This window comes from Pteropus alecto, unplaced genomic scaffold (assembly GCF_000325575.1).
Source record: "Pteropus alecto unplaced genomic scaffold, ASM32557v1 scaffold79, whole genome shotgun sequence".
Classification (NCBI taxonomy): Eukaryota; Metazoa; Chordata; class Mammalia; order Chiroptera; family Pteropodidae; genus Pteropus; species Pteropus alecto.
In genome coordinates this window covers 10339241-10357682 of record NW_006494612.1, presented here as the reverse complement: position 1 = coordinate 10357682, position 18442 = coordinate 10339241, and the positions used below count along the sequence as shown (strand labels likewise).

General features: G+C 33.6%; 1 protein-coding gene and 2 pseudogenes across 2 annotated transcripts in view; 2 read left to right on the top strand and 1 right to left on the bottom strand.

Annotated features, from left to right (window-relative positions):
- The window catches only part of KPNA5 (karyopherin subunit alpha 5), a 42634-nt gene extending 26239 nt beyond the window's left edge, over positions 1 to 16395 (bottom strand). The window contains exons 1-6 of one of the 2 annotated variants that reach the window (XM_015600131.2): positions 16162 to 16395; positions 12079 to 12165; positions 11017 to 11150; positions 9507 to 9608; positions 9283 to 9382; positions 2710 to 2804 (exon numbers count right to left, since the gene is read on the bottom strand). In XM_015600131.2, the coding sequence (XP_015455617.1) occupies positions 2710 to 2804; positions 9283 to 9382; positions 9507 to 9608; positions 11017 to 11150; positions 12079 to 12082 (435 nt within the window). In that variant the 5' untranslated portion in view covers positions 12083 to 12165; positions 16162 to 16395. The remainder of the gene's footprint in view (positions 1 to 2709; positions 2805 to 9282; positions 9383 to 9506; positions 9609 to 11016; positions 11151 to 12078; positions 12166 to 16161) is intronic. The other variant, XM_006926111.3, reaches the window with a different exon arrangement.
- On the top strand, positions 5836 to 6834 carry LOC112474300 (annotated as a pseudogene).
- LOC112474409 lies at positions 14996 to 15111 on the top strand (annotated as a pseudogene).
- Positions 16396 to 18442: the final 2047 nt, after the last annotated feature.

Sequence of the window (18442 nt, the reverse complement as noted above, 5' to 3'; positions counted from 1 at the left end):
AAAAGACTGTTCGATCCGGAAAAAAAGAACTAAGAAGAATATAATAAAAATTTACAAAATCATGAACAAATGAGCATATTTGAATTTATAATTCATAAAACTCCTTATGTCTACTACTAGAGAGCCAGGTGTTCTAAAATCAAGCGGTTTAAAAATAAATGAAACACTACTTAATAGAGCAACAGTATATTTATGAAATCTAGAATTGTAAATGGTACTTTTGTTTCCTGAGGGGGATCATCTAGTCCCAACCTCCTCATTTAAAAACTAAGAAAATTAGAAGTCTCAAGATTTAGGTTATTTGTGCAAGGTCAAAAAGAGCCATAAACAGGACCTGAGGTTTCTTTTCAGCAGCAGAGCCTCTGAGAAGTTACTCCATCGATTCAATTAGAATTTGGATATACTTACATATGATAGATTTATAATGGAAGCAATTGAGAAAATTCAACTCATGTCTCCCAAACAATAAGGTAAATGATTACAAATCCACAGGCAAACTGACTATAGCTTTAAAAATATTTGCCACAGTTAACTTTTCACATTAAGGTAGATATTATTATGATTAATAATAATAAAAAGGCATCCAAAAGCATTACTGAAAGGCATGAAAAGTACAGTTGCTATTATGATTATGGACTAAGAAAACAATTTAAGAGAAGAATTTATATTTTAAAAAATGAAGACCACAGTCCTAACCAATTACAGGTAAGGAAATAAACTAAAAGACAATTAAAAGTTTACTCCATTAAAATGTCCTAGCCATCTCCAGGAGAAAGCATCAGTGAAGAATGGTGAATTCACAAGTCTATAGAACAGATAATTAAATAAAGAGTCATATGAGCAAGTGGAGAACAGTGGCAAACTGGAGAGCATGGCTATGATTTTTTAAAAGGGGGAAAAAAATAACTTTTAAAAAAAGAAGAACTCCTACTCAGGTCTTCACTATGTGGCAACAAAGCTAATTTTTCTGTTTGTCAAAAGAAGCCACAAGGCTAGATTTTCACGTGAAATTCCCCAATTTTAAAATCTAATATCTAATTCGCATCTTTTAAAACACATGCAGGCCAAACAAAATTTGTGGGCGAAAATGGCTTGCAGGCTCTCAGTTTGAGGCCTTAGTTAGACAGACCAGTGTTCTGAATTAGCATATTTCATATGAACGTGAGTAATATGGGACAGCATATAGCTGTCCCAAGACCATACTATTGAATTTCATTAGGTTTTAATTATAGTGATTAATAAATGCTCAAGCACCTAATGTTCTTGAATACTCTATGCTCTCTATACATGATATCATCAATCTGATATTAATTTTCTTCTTTTCAGTCCGCCAAACTCTCATTTATCCTTAAGACTACCCATGTAACACTACTTTTGTGAAGTCTTCCTCGACTTCCCCTAAACAGCTAAGTTGCTATGTTGTCTATGCTATCAAAGCTCTTGGTTTATATTTGTTATAGCACTAAGCATACTATGGTATCACAGGTCCATTTATGTATTTGTCTTCCCCAACATAAAGTGAAGAATTTCTGCAGAGAGGGACAATAACTTACTCAATTTTGTAACTATAATGCCTTACACAATGTACAGTTCAAATTAACACTTAATTTTATTTATTCACATTCACTCATTTTCTCTTTCATTCATTTAGAATTAAAGAACCAAATAATAAACTAGATATCAGAAGGCTTGGATTTTAGTCTGGACTCGGAGCTTATCTATAAGGCAAATGAACTAGAAGTCATATCTCCAGCCCTTACAGCACTAATACCTAAAGACTTTGAAAACTAATTGACAGACTTTAACATGAATAAAGCGGTATTTTCTTCAGACACTTATTGCAAATATTCTCAAGAATTTTCAGCATACAACTTGTGATGGGTAACACTCACCTGTGCAACACATTCCACTGTTTATTACCAAAATGTGAGGACCTTTCCCAAATTATTCAGATAAGTGGAACACTACCCTAAGTTGTAATTTCAACAACTATTACTAAAATACCAGTAACAGTCCTCCATTACTGACAATAACATCGATAAACTAAGTGTAGGTCTTGGGCAAATCCTGATAGCTATACTTCTGCCCTGTACTTTTACTTGAGGATATATATAGCAATGAAGGTCAGTAAGAGCAATCTTTTTTTTAACAGTATAATATTTGGTAATATCAATAATTTGCTATTAATAGCCAATTATTTGGAAGAGATCTTAAAACTGACATTAAGTATAATTAAGAAGTAATGCTCTTTATGACACAAACCTAACTTTGATCCATTTTTAGTAGATTATACTGATCTGTTCATTTTTCAAAAAAAAAAAAAAACCCTAATTTTCAAATAAAATGTTTTAAGAGGTAAAAGAGTTTATCCTAAGCAGTTACAACCCAAGTTAGCTAATAGCCAAAATAAATTTAACCATAGTGAACATTTTAGTTTGAGGTCTTCTAAAACAAAAAAGTTATTAAAGGTTGATAACTACAAACTTTATTAAAATCTGGAATAATTTTATAAACTTTTCCCAAAATTGTTTAATGAAATTAACAGTTTCTAGGAGAAGTTAGCACTGCAACCATGGCCACAGCAAGACAAGTAGCGCTACCTTTTCCTTTAATTGCCAAGTAATCACTGAATGCTTATGTTGCTTTCATTAGAAACTCTTATTATGTCATTTCTGGAAAAAGATTAAGAAAGAAAACTATAGAACTCACTTGTAAAGTACAATTTTCATTTCTTTCAAGAAATTTCACAAATCTCTGTACAACTCCTGGCTTCTGTATAACTTGATCAATTGGTGGATTAGGTTCTAAAAATTTAAAAAGCATTAAGTTATTACATAGACACAAAAAGACAACAATCTGGTCCCTGTGTTAATTAACAGGCACACAAAATAACTCTTAGGTTTGACTGACAAATTTTAAACTCTCAGCTGGATGTAACTGAAGAAAACAAATGTTCTCAAATTGTAATATTTATTGCAAAGCAAATTTTTTCAATAACCATAATGACAATAAAAAATTTAAATATTTACTACACAAATATTTAAATTTCTTAAGTTGAAGTCTATTTAGAAGGTCACCTTCACAATATGGGAATATTTCAGTCTAACACTCGAACACAAACTGAAGGGTAATGTTCCCACTGATTTTTTATAACTATACTCCAATTTCTAGGGATGTCTCCCTCACTATCAGCCATAAATTGTCAAATGTCTCAGTCTGATGAGGTTCTATTTTGTCAGGGTATTGTTTATTATTTAAAGAAATGCTATTGGACAATCTAGAATTCTTGATAAATTTTTATGAAACGCAGAGGGCTTCTGAGAATCATAAAATCTCTAAGAAATTTTAAAACAAAGACATGCAAAAGTAAAACAAAGCTATTTTAGCTACTGACAATCTAAGTACCAAGAACTCCTCCTCCCTTGGCTTTCAGCAAAAAGTATTCTCTTATAGTTCTCCAGGAACTATAAGATGTTCTTTTGGGTTAGTTTTCTCCCTGTTATTTATTCTCTCTAGAAATTTACCTATTTTGCTAATTTAATTGTCACTTATGATTATCATCTGTGGTAATTTACAAATCTAACCCTCATAACTGAATTCTTCTCTCCTGGATTCTAGATATTTTTAAGTATCTACTGGCCATATTTTTTTCCACAGCTTCTTTAAACTGTAGCATAACCAAAACCAACCAAACTTGTAAATCACTATGGACTGTTCCCACTACCCAAATTTGTCTACTACTGAGTAATCTACCCACCTACTCACAGGAGAAAATTTTCATTTCTACTTTTGACTCTTCCTTTTCTTCTTAATTCTGTTTGACTGTATTACTGACCATAAATAACACATATTGAGTTTAATCAGCAGAATGAATAGTAACCATAAAAGATCTGTACAAATTCTATCTTTCTGATATAGAGAAACATTACTAAGTTTAAACCTTAGAAATCATGCTCTCAATTGTTAAGAAAGGTTTTTCAGAAATGGACCTCTTTCTTCCTTTTCTTCTGTTTTCTATAAATTTGCTGTCCTTCTAATTTGTTCAAAAATTAGATTTCTGCAAAGTTAGTAAAGCTATACACAGAAAAGTTTTGTTTGGGTATTCTAAATAAAAAGTCTGAATTCCTCAAAATGTAAATTCCAGACCCTAGCTTAAACTGTTGTTAGAGTTATAAAACATCAACAGGACAAAACAACATATATTACTAATGCCTTTACATCCATCTTTTAAAAAATGAAAACAAAATTATAGTTGTAGTTACCACCTTCATCTTCTAGTTTTTTCTTTTTCCATAAGAAAATTCTAAATCTACTTTCCTATTTTTTTTAAAAAAAACAAAAATTTTTTCTTGCTCTTTCTTACTCGACGGGGGAGAGAAAGCAGAGGTTGAGAGAAGGAAGAAAACAGTGGGTTTTCTGGTTTAGAGGGTGAGAGAAGTGGGTATGGGAACTGTCAGCTTTAAATATGTGATAAACAAATATAAATTTTAGATACATAGAGAGATTTAAGAATCCAAATATGGTCTCTTCCTAGCAAATTACTTTATGGTTACTTTCATCTAAAAGAAAACAAAGTGCACTTGGATCATCAGTTATTCTAACAGGTATCATGAACTATTATTAACTTTTACATTGGTATTATATTAATTGACAGAATAATAGCTATGTTATCTTCTAAAGGTGATCAACTATTATAGAGAAGATGTTCAATCAATGTGGCAATATAAACATAAGTAAAATAGGGGACTATCTGCTTCAGCACTTAAAACTAAGCAAGAGTCCTCCACAACGACAGCAACAAAAATGGAGAAATTTCTTTAAAAACTGGACTTTAAGAAAAGGAAAATCTATGATTTATACCCACAGGAGTGGCTGGCCCTGATAGAGAAGTAAATAGGAGATTCTAGCTAAATGTCACTATCATAACTTACATCAGAGGAATTCTAGTTCTAGCTCCTGTCCCATGTTTCTACCAGTGATGGTTCAAGTAAAATTACAGTAAATCTAATATTTTTCTAGACCTGATATATTTGGCAGAATCTGACATCAATCGGTAAAAGAAAGCATCTTTAATTCCTGCTCTGTGCCCAATTGGGGAAGCATAATACCACTATAAAGAAACAGAAAAAAAATCAGTGGCTCTTTGAAAAAGATATTACAGTTTAAAAGAAACAGAAGACCCTGAGGAATTTGGGCAAATGAAGATAAAATCTTATGACTAAAGAATTTAATGGGCAAGTTGCAGTATAAAAACACTGGCGGCATAAGAATGTTAACATTCTTAAACAGAACTAAATCTAAATAAATTTTGCTAATTGGTTATAATATAATGCATATATGAAAAAGAAATCTTGAAAGAGAATATAATGAACATTAACGTGATTTAAAAAGATAATATCAAATTCAAAACCCCAAAATGCGGAATCTGATAAAGAAGAGGAAGCGATTCTCAATTATACAAGGATTTCCTAACATTGCTAAGCTATGTGAGCTTCGAAGAAATGGAAAACAAAGGTTAAATGTACTTACAAAGCAGAACTACAATAAGAAAGCAAAAGCAAAAGCCTTGTGATCTTAGCTGACCTGAACACAAGATTTCTTTTATTCCTCAGGTTTTACTAAATTCTGTCTCTCTTGGGGAAAATAAGGCAGCTAGCCACGGGCAATTTCAAAACTCTTATCAGTTCACATATACAACTCAGTATAGTTAGTAACTAATTCCATTAATTCCATATACAAAACACAAGATAGACTAAGGGGTAAATGTTTGTTTAATAAGTAATTTTTATAAACAATATAAAATTTGATAAATAACATAAACAGGTAAATTATGAATTACAAAAGTCAATAATTAAAGAAAAATATTTAAGTACTTAAAAATGCCACACAATATGCTAATGCATAGCATGTTTTTTTTAAAGATAGTCATGTTAATAAAAACAGTGAAATGAATACTCATACAAACTGAAGATAGGAGTATAAATTAACACGCTGTTTATTTCCTTTGACCCACAGTTTTACTTTATAAATTTATACTAAGGAAGTTTTAGGTTGATTGAGGATTTATAGAGCTTTATGATCATCAAAAATTGGGGGAAAATGTGCAGGGAGGCCTTGATGGGAAAAATGGTGGAGGGGAAGGTGAGAGGGGAGAAGCCTGAGAAGCTGTAGTGAGCTGGCGCCACCGGCAGACCTAAAGGAGAAGCAGAAAATCCTGTGAAAACTAAGATTATTTCCTCCAGTAATGGAGGGGGAAGTTTCAGTCACAGCACTGAACAGACCTCCCAACAAGCCTACAGAGATCTCCACATCTGGATTTGCCATTTGACAAAGAAAGCCTCAGCCATATCCCTCAAACTTGGATCAGGTAAGCCTAAGGAAACTTTTCTAACTCTCCCTCCAAAAACCCTTTCAGTAGCAGCAGCTGTTAATGAAGATGAAGATAGTGAACCAGAAAAAATGCCTCCAGAAGCAAAGATGAGGATGAAGGATACTGGAAGCGATACATCAACGTCAACAGGACAAAACTCCTTAAATAAAGGAAAGTATGGGTTTTCTGATAACCAGAAGCTATGCAAGCTATGAAATATCAGTGGCCAAGACAATTAAATAATGTGTTTTGAAACTGGGGTGTGGGGTGGGTATGAAGTTAAAAGGAACAGTTTCCTTTTTAAAGAATGGTCTAAGACTATCTTTGGAGCCACTTTTTTTTTTTTTTTTTTAAGACAGTGGTATACTAATAAATGACAGTTTGAAATTAGAGGTAATTTATGTTTTATACACAGACTTTAAGACATCTGCTAATTTTGTAGTTTCATGTGATTAGTTTCCAAAGGTTACAGATAATTTTAAAAATCAGAAATGATACCTTTTTAAGAACTGCATATTTTTTTAGGTACAACTATTAGCACATTAAGAAAGAAGCAAAAAGTATTGTCTGTTTAAACTGTAAGCAATTCCTCTCTAACTCCCTTATTAATCTAAAATTTCTGGCTCCCCGGAACAGCCTTATATTGTTAAAATGTTACTTTATTTCCTAGTGGGCATTTGTTTTGTTTTAAGTCATAAACTGGATATTGCATTACTATCAGTGGATACAGATGCTTAATTCTTTAAAAATTTTTTTTTAATTTTATGTAAACTGTTAAGTATTTGAAATAGCACACTTCCCCCTAACAAGTCTTGTCTATCTTCATTAGTCTTCAAAGAACAACCATTTGCTACCAAAGTAAATCAGTATTTTGAATATGCTTCTCTTAGTTTTTCTTATTAGTTAGTTCCTATAAGCATTTCCACCAGATCTTGAGGCAAGTCATAAGAAAGCTGTTCCTTTTAAAATACAAACCACCTCCAAAAATTTTAAATGTAAATAATACTTAAATATCTGGATGTTTTTATATTTTAAAAGGTAACAAACCCCAGAAAAAGCAACATTGTATGAAGAAGAAAAACTTTGTCAAAACATTTAGATTACTAACTTGTGAAATCCAATTTGATTTGAACTTACTATAGGAATTCTTATTTGGTCCAATAATATGGTTTAAGTGTATACATATTAACCAATGGCCTTTCAAAACCAAATTTTAGGTACTGAAAATAGAAGGAAAGAAAATCATTTTACGGAATCTTTGACCACATATACTTTGTCAGAGCTGTGTGTTGTAGGGTTATTTCTATTTTGTTTTTTTGTATTTTTGTATAGTATATGAATTCTTTTTTAATGTGAAAGTTAAACACATCCTTAAAGACACAGTCATAGATAAAAGAAAAATACAGTATAATAATTTCCTTAAAAATTCCTATAATGTTATATTTATAGGCAGCAGCTTCAGACTGTCTTAATGGTGGTAATTACCTGCTCAGGTCTTTTAATAGATAATTCCAGAGAAGCGCATGTATGTATTCTTAACACTTTGTTCACTTCATTTAAGTTTAGAGTAAGCCCTAAGTAAAACAATGGAAATATGCATAGAACTATCTATCAGTTCTTACTTACATGATGATTTAATTAAATTAAGATACATTAATTCAATTTGCTTTAATGTAGGCAAACTTTTCATTTTTATCCATTTTAAAATTTACGTTAAAATAACATCCCTTTCCTACATATTTTCTTGACTTAAATGAAATAGTAACGTAAGGTCAAGATGGGAAACAGAAATGACTGAGATAAATGTCTTTACCAAAATACCAATAAATTTGTCAAATGAAAAAAACTGGGAAAAATTAAAGGTCTGATGGATTGATCATACTATGATGTTATGCTGTCATTTAAAAAATTATGTCTGGAAAATATTTCTACAGGAATTTAAAAACATGTTTCTATAACTTTGTTTCTTGGCAATAGAAATAATGATTTTTATATTTGCTTCTTTTAATTCTTTTACATTTGCAAATATTCCACAATCAACATGTGTTACTTTGATAATATGTTTTTTAAAAAACAAATGTTATCTAAAAATGTATTTAAACAATCATCTATTGGACACTTCAGCTGTTTCCATGTCTTGACCACCATGAATAACGCTGCTATAAACATCAGGTACATATATCTTTGCAGATAAGTGTTTTCAAGTTTTTTGGGTAAATGCCCAGAAGGAGAATTGCTGAATCATATGGTAATTCTATTCTTAATTTTTTGAGGAACCTCCATACTGTTTTTCATAGTGGCTGTTCCAATTTACATTCCTACCAGCAGTGTCTGGGGGTTCCTTTTTCTCCACAACCTCTCCAGCACTTGTTATTACTTGTCCCGTTGGCGAGAGCCATTCAAACAGGTATGAGGTGGTATCTCATTGTGGTTTTGATTTGCATTTCCCTAATAGCTAGTGAAGTTGAGCATCTTTTCATATGTCTGTTGGCCATTTGTATATCTTCTTGGCATACTTATATGTGGGATATAAAACTGAAAGCAGCAAACAAACATGATAAACAAACAGAGACACATGGACAGCAGATTAGTGGTTACCAGAAGGAACGGGGCGGAGAGGTAGATAGGGGGGTCAAATATATAGTGACAGAGTAAATTTAACCTTGGGTGGTAAACACATAATGCAATACACATATGATGTAGTACTGAATTGTATACCTATATGATTTTATTAACCAATGTCACTCCAATAATTTTAATAAGAAAACTACGAAAAATTAAAAAACATATTTTAAAGAAAAATTGAGAGCGCCTGTCAAAGAAAAGTGCCTTAAAATAAAAAATACCTCATAAATAAAACACTACAATAAAATCTTGTAATATCAAATAAGGATACTGAAAATAATTCTTGCCTTTAGAAAGCAGTTTTCTAAATTTCTGTGTTGCTGTTAGTTGTTGGTCAGCATTATTAGAAAAAATCATCTGAACCATATCTGTGGTAATAATTTCTTCCTAAAATAGAAAAAAATAAAATTAATTTATCATTTAAATATTTTACATGAATAGCATTTGCTGCATCCACTATTTTTGAAATATTGTTAAAGTATAATTTGAAATAGATTTTTGTAATATCTACCTCTGGAATAGGTACAGTGGAACTTATATCTGGATCCTGGATAGGACTTTCTAGCATAGATTCATCATTTCTGGGCAAAGAGACATTTCTGCGTTTGAACAGCTGTAATAAAGAGAAATTACTTTATACATTGAGCTTTCCTTAAAACACTGCATTTCCATGAAATTATATTTTTCATTTAAGTCAATAAAACAAACTAGTTTGTTTTATCATTTAAAATTCTGAATATTTTAGCATTTCCCAATCGCTATATGATGAAGACCTAAATTATCAACACGAAGCTAAGACTTTCTGGGCTAGGTTGGCCCTTGCCTTGTAGAATGCTTTGGGTCATTCTTAATCAGATCTTTTACCACCAAAGGCCAGTCCCATCCGTAGAATACACACCTGACATATTATAGCATGTGAAAAAGCACATATGCCCACACTGGATTATGAGATGTCTAAAAATTTTTCTAAGAAAATCTTAATTAAAAAGTAAATCTGTTACATGGGAAAGATAATGTGGTATATTAACAGAACTAGTATATCAGATTAACAAGGGATAGAGAACTCTCAAGAAAGATGGCCCTATGCTTATTAATTCAACAATGGATAAAAATTTTTTAAAAAAGAGAGCAGGAAAGAGATATGGTGACTAATGGAGATTTAAGGGGACATCTCCTATATCAAAATTGAGGGTAAAAAAACTTATACTTTTTATAACTAAATAAATTCTGCTCTTCTTCAGTCTGTACACATGGATCTAATCATTCATTCAACAGATTTTTTTTTGAGCACCTATGATAACATAGTAGGGGCTACACTAGCTAGTACAGATAGAGAGATGTCAAATTATAATCATATTTCTAAAACAGGCCTTTTTCTCTACCATCTTCATTGCTAGTCCTTTTCACACATTAGTTTTAATTCATGTATCTGAGGATCGAATCCTCCTTATTACTTACAAATTCTAAATGTAAATATATCTTGAAATGAAAAATGTTGAGATGTACTCTTTTAAATGATTTTTTTCCCTTATGTCACACAGACAAAATTCAAACACAGAAAGCTAAGAGATCTGGCTGATGAGATTATAGGAAAAACTGTATGAGTAGCATAGGAAAAACATTATAATTAACTTAGGGGCATGAGCAATGAAAATCATAAAGCAACAAATGAAATAATGTTTTTTTAAGAGAAAAATGTTACAATGACAAATGGAAATGATCTAAATAGGCTCAAGAGTAAAATTCTCTTAGCATTGGAGTAGAAATATAATTAACATAAATATTTATTGATACAACAGAAAAGCCATTCCTGTCGGTGATTTAAAATAGCACAGGATTCTGATTCACGAATTTGCTAATATTCCTGATGTCCAATAAATGTAAAAATAGATTTCTCTATATTCGATTTCCTAAAACAATTTTCAATTAAAATTATCTAAAAATTCACAATAATAATACAACTTCTAAAATCTGCATATAATGTTTTTGTGTTAAACAGAGAATTATTTTAAAACACTGACCTGTTCTTCCCTTTTTTGTTTTCGAAGCTGTATTCCTTCTTCTTCTCTTCGTCTACGCATCTCTTGGGGATTTAGGGCTTTATTCTTATAACTTTTCATCCTATAGTTATCTTTCCCTGGACTAGCCATGGCATCTTAAGGTTGGGAAAGAAAAAAGAATAGATACTGATAACTATCAAAATAACATGAAATGTTTACCCTAGGGCTACTAAATTCAGGCTCACCGATTAAATAGGCACAAAACCCCCTCTGAAAATTATGTACAAAGAACACATTCCCTCATTTCCACATCAAATTGGAAAAAAATGACTATTTTAGTACTAAACTATCAAACAAATAGCAGATTCTGGGCTAAACATAGACAAAGCCATTACTCTAATTTCCATGAATCTAAGATGCATGCATCCCTGGTATTTTAACCTTTCTTAAGTGGGATGCATCTTAAAATCACTGTCAGCCAGGAAATAGTTGTGTAAAAAAATTCTAAATTACAGATTCTGGCAAGATCAAGAAATAACCAGTAATGATGTGTCTTATTTTCAATGGATTATGGTATCAGGCTTCAATAAGCACACCTCAAATATTTACTGGGGTCCAGCTTCCTTCATTTACTAAAGGCACTGCTTAAGAATTAAGGCCACACAGGTTATGACTTGAGTCATGGCTGCAATGCCAGTTTTCATTACTATAGTATAATTAGTTTCTTTTAAATACTAAAATACTTATATACTTTATTTTTAAAGTTTTATTACAAATGTATTTTAAAATATTATTATTTATATAAGCAAATAAGCATACTTAAAATATTTATTTTATACAAACATGAAATTTTATGTTTGAAATAGATGTAATAGTTTTACTTTTAGAAAAATTATAAACACTTTAATAATAGTATATGGACATTTTGCTCTCTGAAATGAATACTAAATTACTGATATTATAACCAATCCTGGATTTATACATTAAAATAATGAGTCTAACGCAGGGTTTCAACTTGAATTTAACATGAGATATAATTAATGGCTATCCAGAATGTAATTTTGATAAATTCTGAGAACATACCCATGTCCAACAAGAGAGAATGTTGTGATCAACTAGCACTTATGAAAAAAATTGATCAGAGAGGAGGCTGCCATTTATCTGCCATCCCTAATGTAGAAGAGATTAGGTTAATGAAATGGCAAATTCTATTTAAGTAGTAAAGTACACTAAAATATATGCATTCACTCCTATGACAGCACAGAACACATAGCTACAAACTATGCCTTAAGGAGCTCAGAAAATCTCAGTTATCCTATTTTAAAGTATTAGCAAAAATTTCCCAGGGAAAAGGACAAAGAGTGAAAAGGGAAGAAATAAGCATTTCAAGCAGATGGAATATATATAAAGACAGAGTTCTTGAAGGTGCCCGGACATAAAAACAAAAAAGTAAGAAATTCTGTATGCCTGAACAAGAGGACACATGTAAGAAGGGGTAGGAGATAAAGCTATAACAGTAGATAAGAACATATATGGCTCTTACAATATGGTTGAGAAAGAGGACTCAATCCTAAGAAACAGAAGTAAAGTAATTAAAGAGAAGGCTGTTTCAAACCTTGATGATGAAGACCTAAATTAAATTGGTAGTTGCACTGGAAATATAGAAGACAGTTTGATTCCGGAAACATTTTGGAAACTGATTCAATAGTTAGAGGCCAAATGAATTTAAGGAATATGTGGTGAGGAGAAATGGGAATTGAGGATAACGACATGGTTTTTAGTTTGAGCTATTTTAGTATTATGACAAAATAACCCAAAACAGAATAAAGATAGAGGATCAGAGTGATGGTTTTGTTTGCTTGCCTACTTGTTTTTGAGACAAAAATAATGAATTCAATTTTTTTTTTAACTATATGGTAAAAGCACTCTTTTTGTATACAGCTCTATGAATTTAACAAATACACAGGCATGTACCCATCACAATTAAGATACAGAACAGTTCTATCACCTCCCAAATATTTACTAAGGCTGCTCCTATTAGCCTTCTTCGGACCCTTAACACCTGGCAACCACTGATTTGCTCTCTACTTCCAGAGTTCTGCCTTTTCCTGAATTTCACATAAATGGAATAACAGTATGTAGTATTGAACTGGCTTCTTTCATTTTGCATAGTGTATTTGTGAGCTGGCCATATTATCGGCATGTACCACTAGTTTATTCCCTCTTACTATTGAGTAGTATCCTACTGTATGAATATATCACAATCTATTCCATTCATTAGCTGAAGAACATTTAGGTTATTTCTAGTTTAGGGCAGTTATGAATAAATCTATCATAAATATTCATGTACAGGTTTTTGTGTAAATATAACTTTTCGTCTTTCTTGGATAAATATCTAGGAGTAGGACTGATAGATAATATGGCAAGTGTATGTTTCACATTTCATAAAAAGCTGCCAAACTGCGAAGTAACTGTTTCATTTTGTATCATCAATGTATAAGAGTTCTTGTTGCTCTGCATCCTGTCTACACTTGGTATTGGCAGGAGTTTTGTGGTTGTAGCCATTCTATAGGTGTATAGTGATGTTCATTTTGAACATGTTAAATTTATAGTACTTAGGGCACATACAGGAGAATCTGATTTATAGATGGTTAAAAATATGGGTCAAAACTCAGGAGAAGAGTCCTGACTGATCATCCAAGATCATGTAGAGCTATAAAAGAAAGATGACCAAAGGTGAAATCTTGAGGATTTTCATATTTTAGTGGGAAAGAGCAAAGGAGACCAAAAAGAAATAGGTCAGAGAAAGAGAAGAACCAGCAGAAAATAAGAGTCATGAGAAAGAGAAAGGAATTCAAAAGGTAAAAGAGTATTTCACTTATGGTAGCAATAAAAACAAGCCACTTAATTTATGTGTTTACTGATTCACCTAGCAAATATTAGTGCCTACAATAGGCCAATTATCACACAAGACATAAGATCTGATAATTAGGTCACTGGTAAAGATAGGAGAGAAATTTCATTAGTGGTGGAGCTAAAGGTAGAACAGAATAAGCTGAGGACTTCAGAATGATTTAAAAGGTACTTTGTGCCTTTGAACTTAACATATGTATATTCCAGCTTACTAAAGTACATTTATAATTGGCCCAAATCTCTCTTTAAAATATTTAATGAATTAATTTCAGCAATGCTGCATGCACCTAGAAATACTTGTCATTAGAAACAGCTCAAACTTAATTAATAACAATGTATAGCATTGTTCTCTAATTATTTCATTCATAAAAATTCTTTCTCATTAATAAGAGCTTAGTCTCTTGGAGGGGAAAATAGAGATTAGAGTTCATCACAGAGCAAACTGAGCTTCAACATTAGTTGCTGAATTACACTCAATAAGTATTAAATATTTTGGAAAATTAAATGTTCACAGCAATGATCCTCTTAAAAATATTTATCACCTATACATTAGGCCTTATCTAGGCCCTTGGCTTCTAAACTTTTTGATCACATATCCTTATGTATGCAAAATATATTTGTGCATTCATCCTCAATGTTTATTTATTAGTATACACTTATTACTAGCCTAATAAACTATCCCATTATAAAATTCACAAATAAAAAAATTTTAAATAGTTTTAAAAAGTAAACTAACGGAAGTTCTAATACTCTTCTCCCCACATCTGATTAAGTCACCTTGTACCTTCCCCCAGCACACACACTAGACACTACTTTTAAGACAATTAATCAGGGAGTCCACATTAAAACCTTTCAATATAAATGTTAACCAAATAAAATCTAGCCCCAACAACGCCTTTATCGTTTGTTCCTTTTTCTTCTACAGTACTAACTTCTTGTCTCTTATTTAACACCTGCATTCTTGCTGCAGTTGCTTTAAAGAGGACATAAAGCCTACAGACAGTGATCTCTAAAGGTGCCTCGCCCAGTGGGATAGTTTCGTTCTCTGGAAAATAACTTTGAATACTATACTTATAAGACTGCTGTCATCACTCTGCAGCCTTTTGGCTAAGATCAAGTGTAGTATTTGTACTTATCAGTTTAATAAAAGCTACTGTCTCGTATAAGTTATTTTAAATATAAGAAATGCTATTCAGACACTTCAAAGTTGGAGAATAGAGGAATTTTCAGGCATAAACTTACTTTTTATTTAGCTCTTTGAAAAACTGTGTTGATGAGCAAAGAACTGTAATCTAAAAAATTTTTTTACATCTATTAATGGGATTTCCTGTGCCCATAGTCTCTATCTCTATGGGTTTGGGTGCCTATTAGTAAAATTACAAGATCCGTATGAAGGGGGAAAGTGTGTCGACTACAGCCCGTACAACCGACAAAGCAGTACTCAGGATCTAAAGAAAAGAACTGTCTTGTTTACCCAGAAACTAAGTCACTTTCCTACAGAATATGAATCATTGAGTGTTGTAATGAAGACACATTGTCAGAAGTTTTTTATAATGCGTTACAAAAGCCCAAGAGTAAAAGCCAATGTCATATATCTTTCTGAAGTATCACTGTTCCATTTCACAGCTTTCAGATCCTTTCATATCTTAAGCATTTTCGAGGAAACTACTAAATTTTCGTCTTGGACGGGAGTTGAAAGACAATATTCCAGAGAGGTACCTAACCCACACCTGCCAGTGTTAGGACTAAACCCTTCCAGGCATCTGCATCCCAGTGTAGGAAGGCAGCTGGCCAATGTAGAAGGTGCAACCTGTAGGCCCCCGGGACCGAATCTGCCTTATTCTGGACACTATGGTACTTTTAACAAGCTGCCAGACACAGAAAGAGGCTGAGTTCCAGAAGTGAGTTGTCAACGTTGATAAGAGCACACACCGAGAAGAGAAAATACTGAGAAACCGTGAAAGAGAGGGGCGAGTGGATGAGACTGGCTGCCTGAAGCTCCTTCCGAGGACCAGCGTTGCTAAGAGGATCTGGACTCCCCGCGCTTACGCGTTGGCAAGAGAAAGGTCCGGCTGCCACGCCCCCGCCTCCGCTATCTCCCTTAGGGGAACCATGAGAAAACCCCAGACACAGCCTGGTCCTAAACCCTTCGCAAGAAAAGGGGTAAATAAAAATAGTGGCCTAGGAACCAGTAGCTCCCCAAATGACCAAACCCGAGGCTCACCCAACCTAGCCTGCGTCACTCCCACTTACCCATTAAAGTTGCACTATCCGGTTCCCTGACCTCCAGCCCCCCGCTGCGGCGTCTGCTGCGGGTGACAGTGGGGTCGCCACTCCGCCCCTAGCGTTGAGCGTAGCGACTAGGTTTGCAACTTAAGATGGCGGCCACCCGCGCCCCTTCCCCGAGACCCCGAGGTTCGGCTCCCAGAAGCCCTTGCATGCGGCGACCGCAGCGGCCGCGGTGGCGGAGGCGGCTGCACAGACCCGCAGCAGGGCGGAGAGACGCCGCGCCCAGCCGCACCCACCGAAGGAGGAGCCAGCGTCTGCACCGACTCCTGGATTTTAAACCGGGCGCGGTGGCTGCAGCAGGAACGTATCCTACTGCCCTAGTCCTCCGTGCAGTTGTTCACTCACGCGTTTGAGCTTGCATTTATCCATCCATCCATCCATCTGTGTCAGGCACTGTTTTAGATATGGAGGCTACAACAGTGTACACAACGGATAAAAACCCCAGCCTCACGGAGCCTTAGGAGCTTTTACAGAGGCTCTTTCCTTCTTCAGCCTCATTAACTTCTTCCTATATGCTCTTCTTTGTTTCAAGCTTTTCAATTTGCTATTTTAAAATTTTGGATTCTACAACATCCGTGGATTTTTGACAAGAAAGTAGTTGCTGATAAATGAAGTAAATGATTCCAGATAAAGTACTCTAAATTATTAGAACACTCGTGTAGTCTTGTAAGCCACCCTGGAGTTCAACAAACGGTATTGAAAAAAGGCTTTTCCAGATGCAATGCTAGGCACAGAATATACAAGAGATAACATGATTCCTACCCCGAAAAAGCTCCTGTTTTCCACCTCTTGTTTTCTGAGAAATTTATTGGGTTATCTTCTAGTTCTCTATTGAGATCTCTCTCGCTCTAGTCTTTGTTTCTTCAGAGTTTTTTTCCCCCCTTTTCATCATTTTGGTTTCATCTTTCCTGCCACAGGCTGTACTCCAATGCCTAAGGACTAGAGTATCCATTCAAATTTAAGGGTGAGACACTAAAGAAACCTATTGTAAGCCTGTGTATTGTTTATTCACTGATTTTTGGCCTCCCTTCAGAGTGATAAAATAGCATCTTGGCTGTTTCTCAGGAGTATTTCATTAAAGTCATTATCTGCAGGTCTTTTCTCTGGAACCAATGGTTTTCCCTGGAGAAGAATTCTTCAGTCTCCTGACTTGGAGGCACAAATCAGACATCAGAATATGATGGGGGAAAATGGCTAAGGGTCTCAGAATTCAGTATTTAGTTTTCATTATTCCCCATTTTCAGTGCAACACCTTGGCCCTCACCCTTAGCTGTGCGTTTCTAATTTCATAGGCTCTCCAATTCATTTTCTTCATAAACTAAACCTGTAGTGTTCTGTCTAGGAGGAAAGATGAGTCACTTGGCAACCTGATGATGCAGGAAATCTGGAGGTAGGTTTCTAACTTCTTATGCAGAATTTTAACAAAATGTTCCTGTTTTCAGGCCTAAATTTAGTATCTTTTTCAGAAGTGTCTGGTCTTTAATTTCTGAACATCTCCAGAGTTCTGGCCTATGAATTGACTTGTTTTTTTGTTGACTTCTCTTCTTCACTGAGTTCGTTACTACCTATCTTTTTTCTAGCTTTCAAATTTTGTTAAAATCTCGTTAGCATTTATTTTTATTATTTTTTATTCTACTGTTACTTTAGTAGATTTTGAGAAGCAAGGAATATAAATGTACATATTCAGTTTGATTTTTAAAATATATACTGTACAGCATCAGAATGATTTTTAAAATATATACTGTACAGCATCAGATCATGCCACTCTCCTATTTAAATACTCCAATAGTTTTCTACAAGGCCCTACATGATTTGGCCCCTGCCTACAACTCTGATCTCATGTTGTAACCACTTCTAGAACATTATGCTCAGATCACAAAATGTTCTTTTTGTTCCAGTCTTAGAGCCTTTGTTCTTATTAATTTCTCTGCCTAGAATGCTCTTCCTCTTGTTGGTGCAAGATTTGTTCATCTCAGAGAGACCTTGTCTAACTACATTTATCTTTTCTATAAATAACCCAGTTTTATTTCCTTCATAATATATATCATGATCAGTTTGTTTATTTGTGTATTTTCTGTCTCATCAGAATGTAAGCTTTAAATGGCCTGGATTTTGTGTATTTTGATTACTACTGCAGCTCCAGTTCTGTGCAGAATGCCTTTCCAATAGACACCGTTAAATATTTGTTGAGTGAAATAAGGACTGAGCTGTAAAAAAAAAAAAGGTACGGTGATTTTGTAATCTT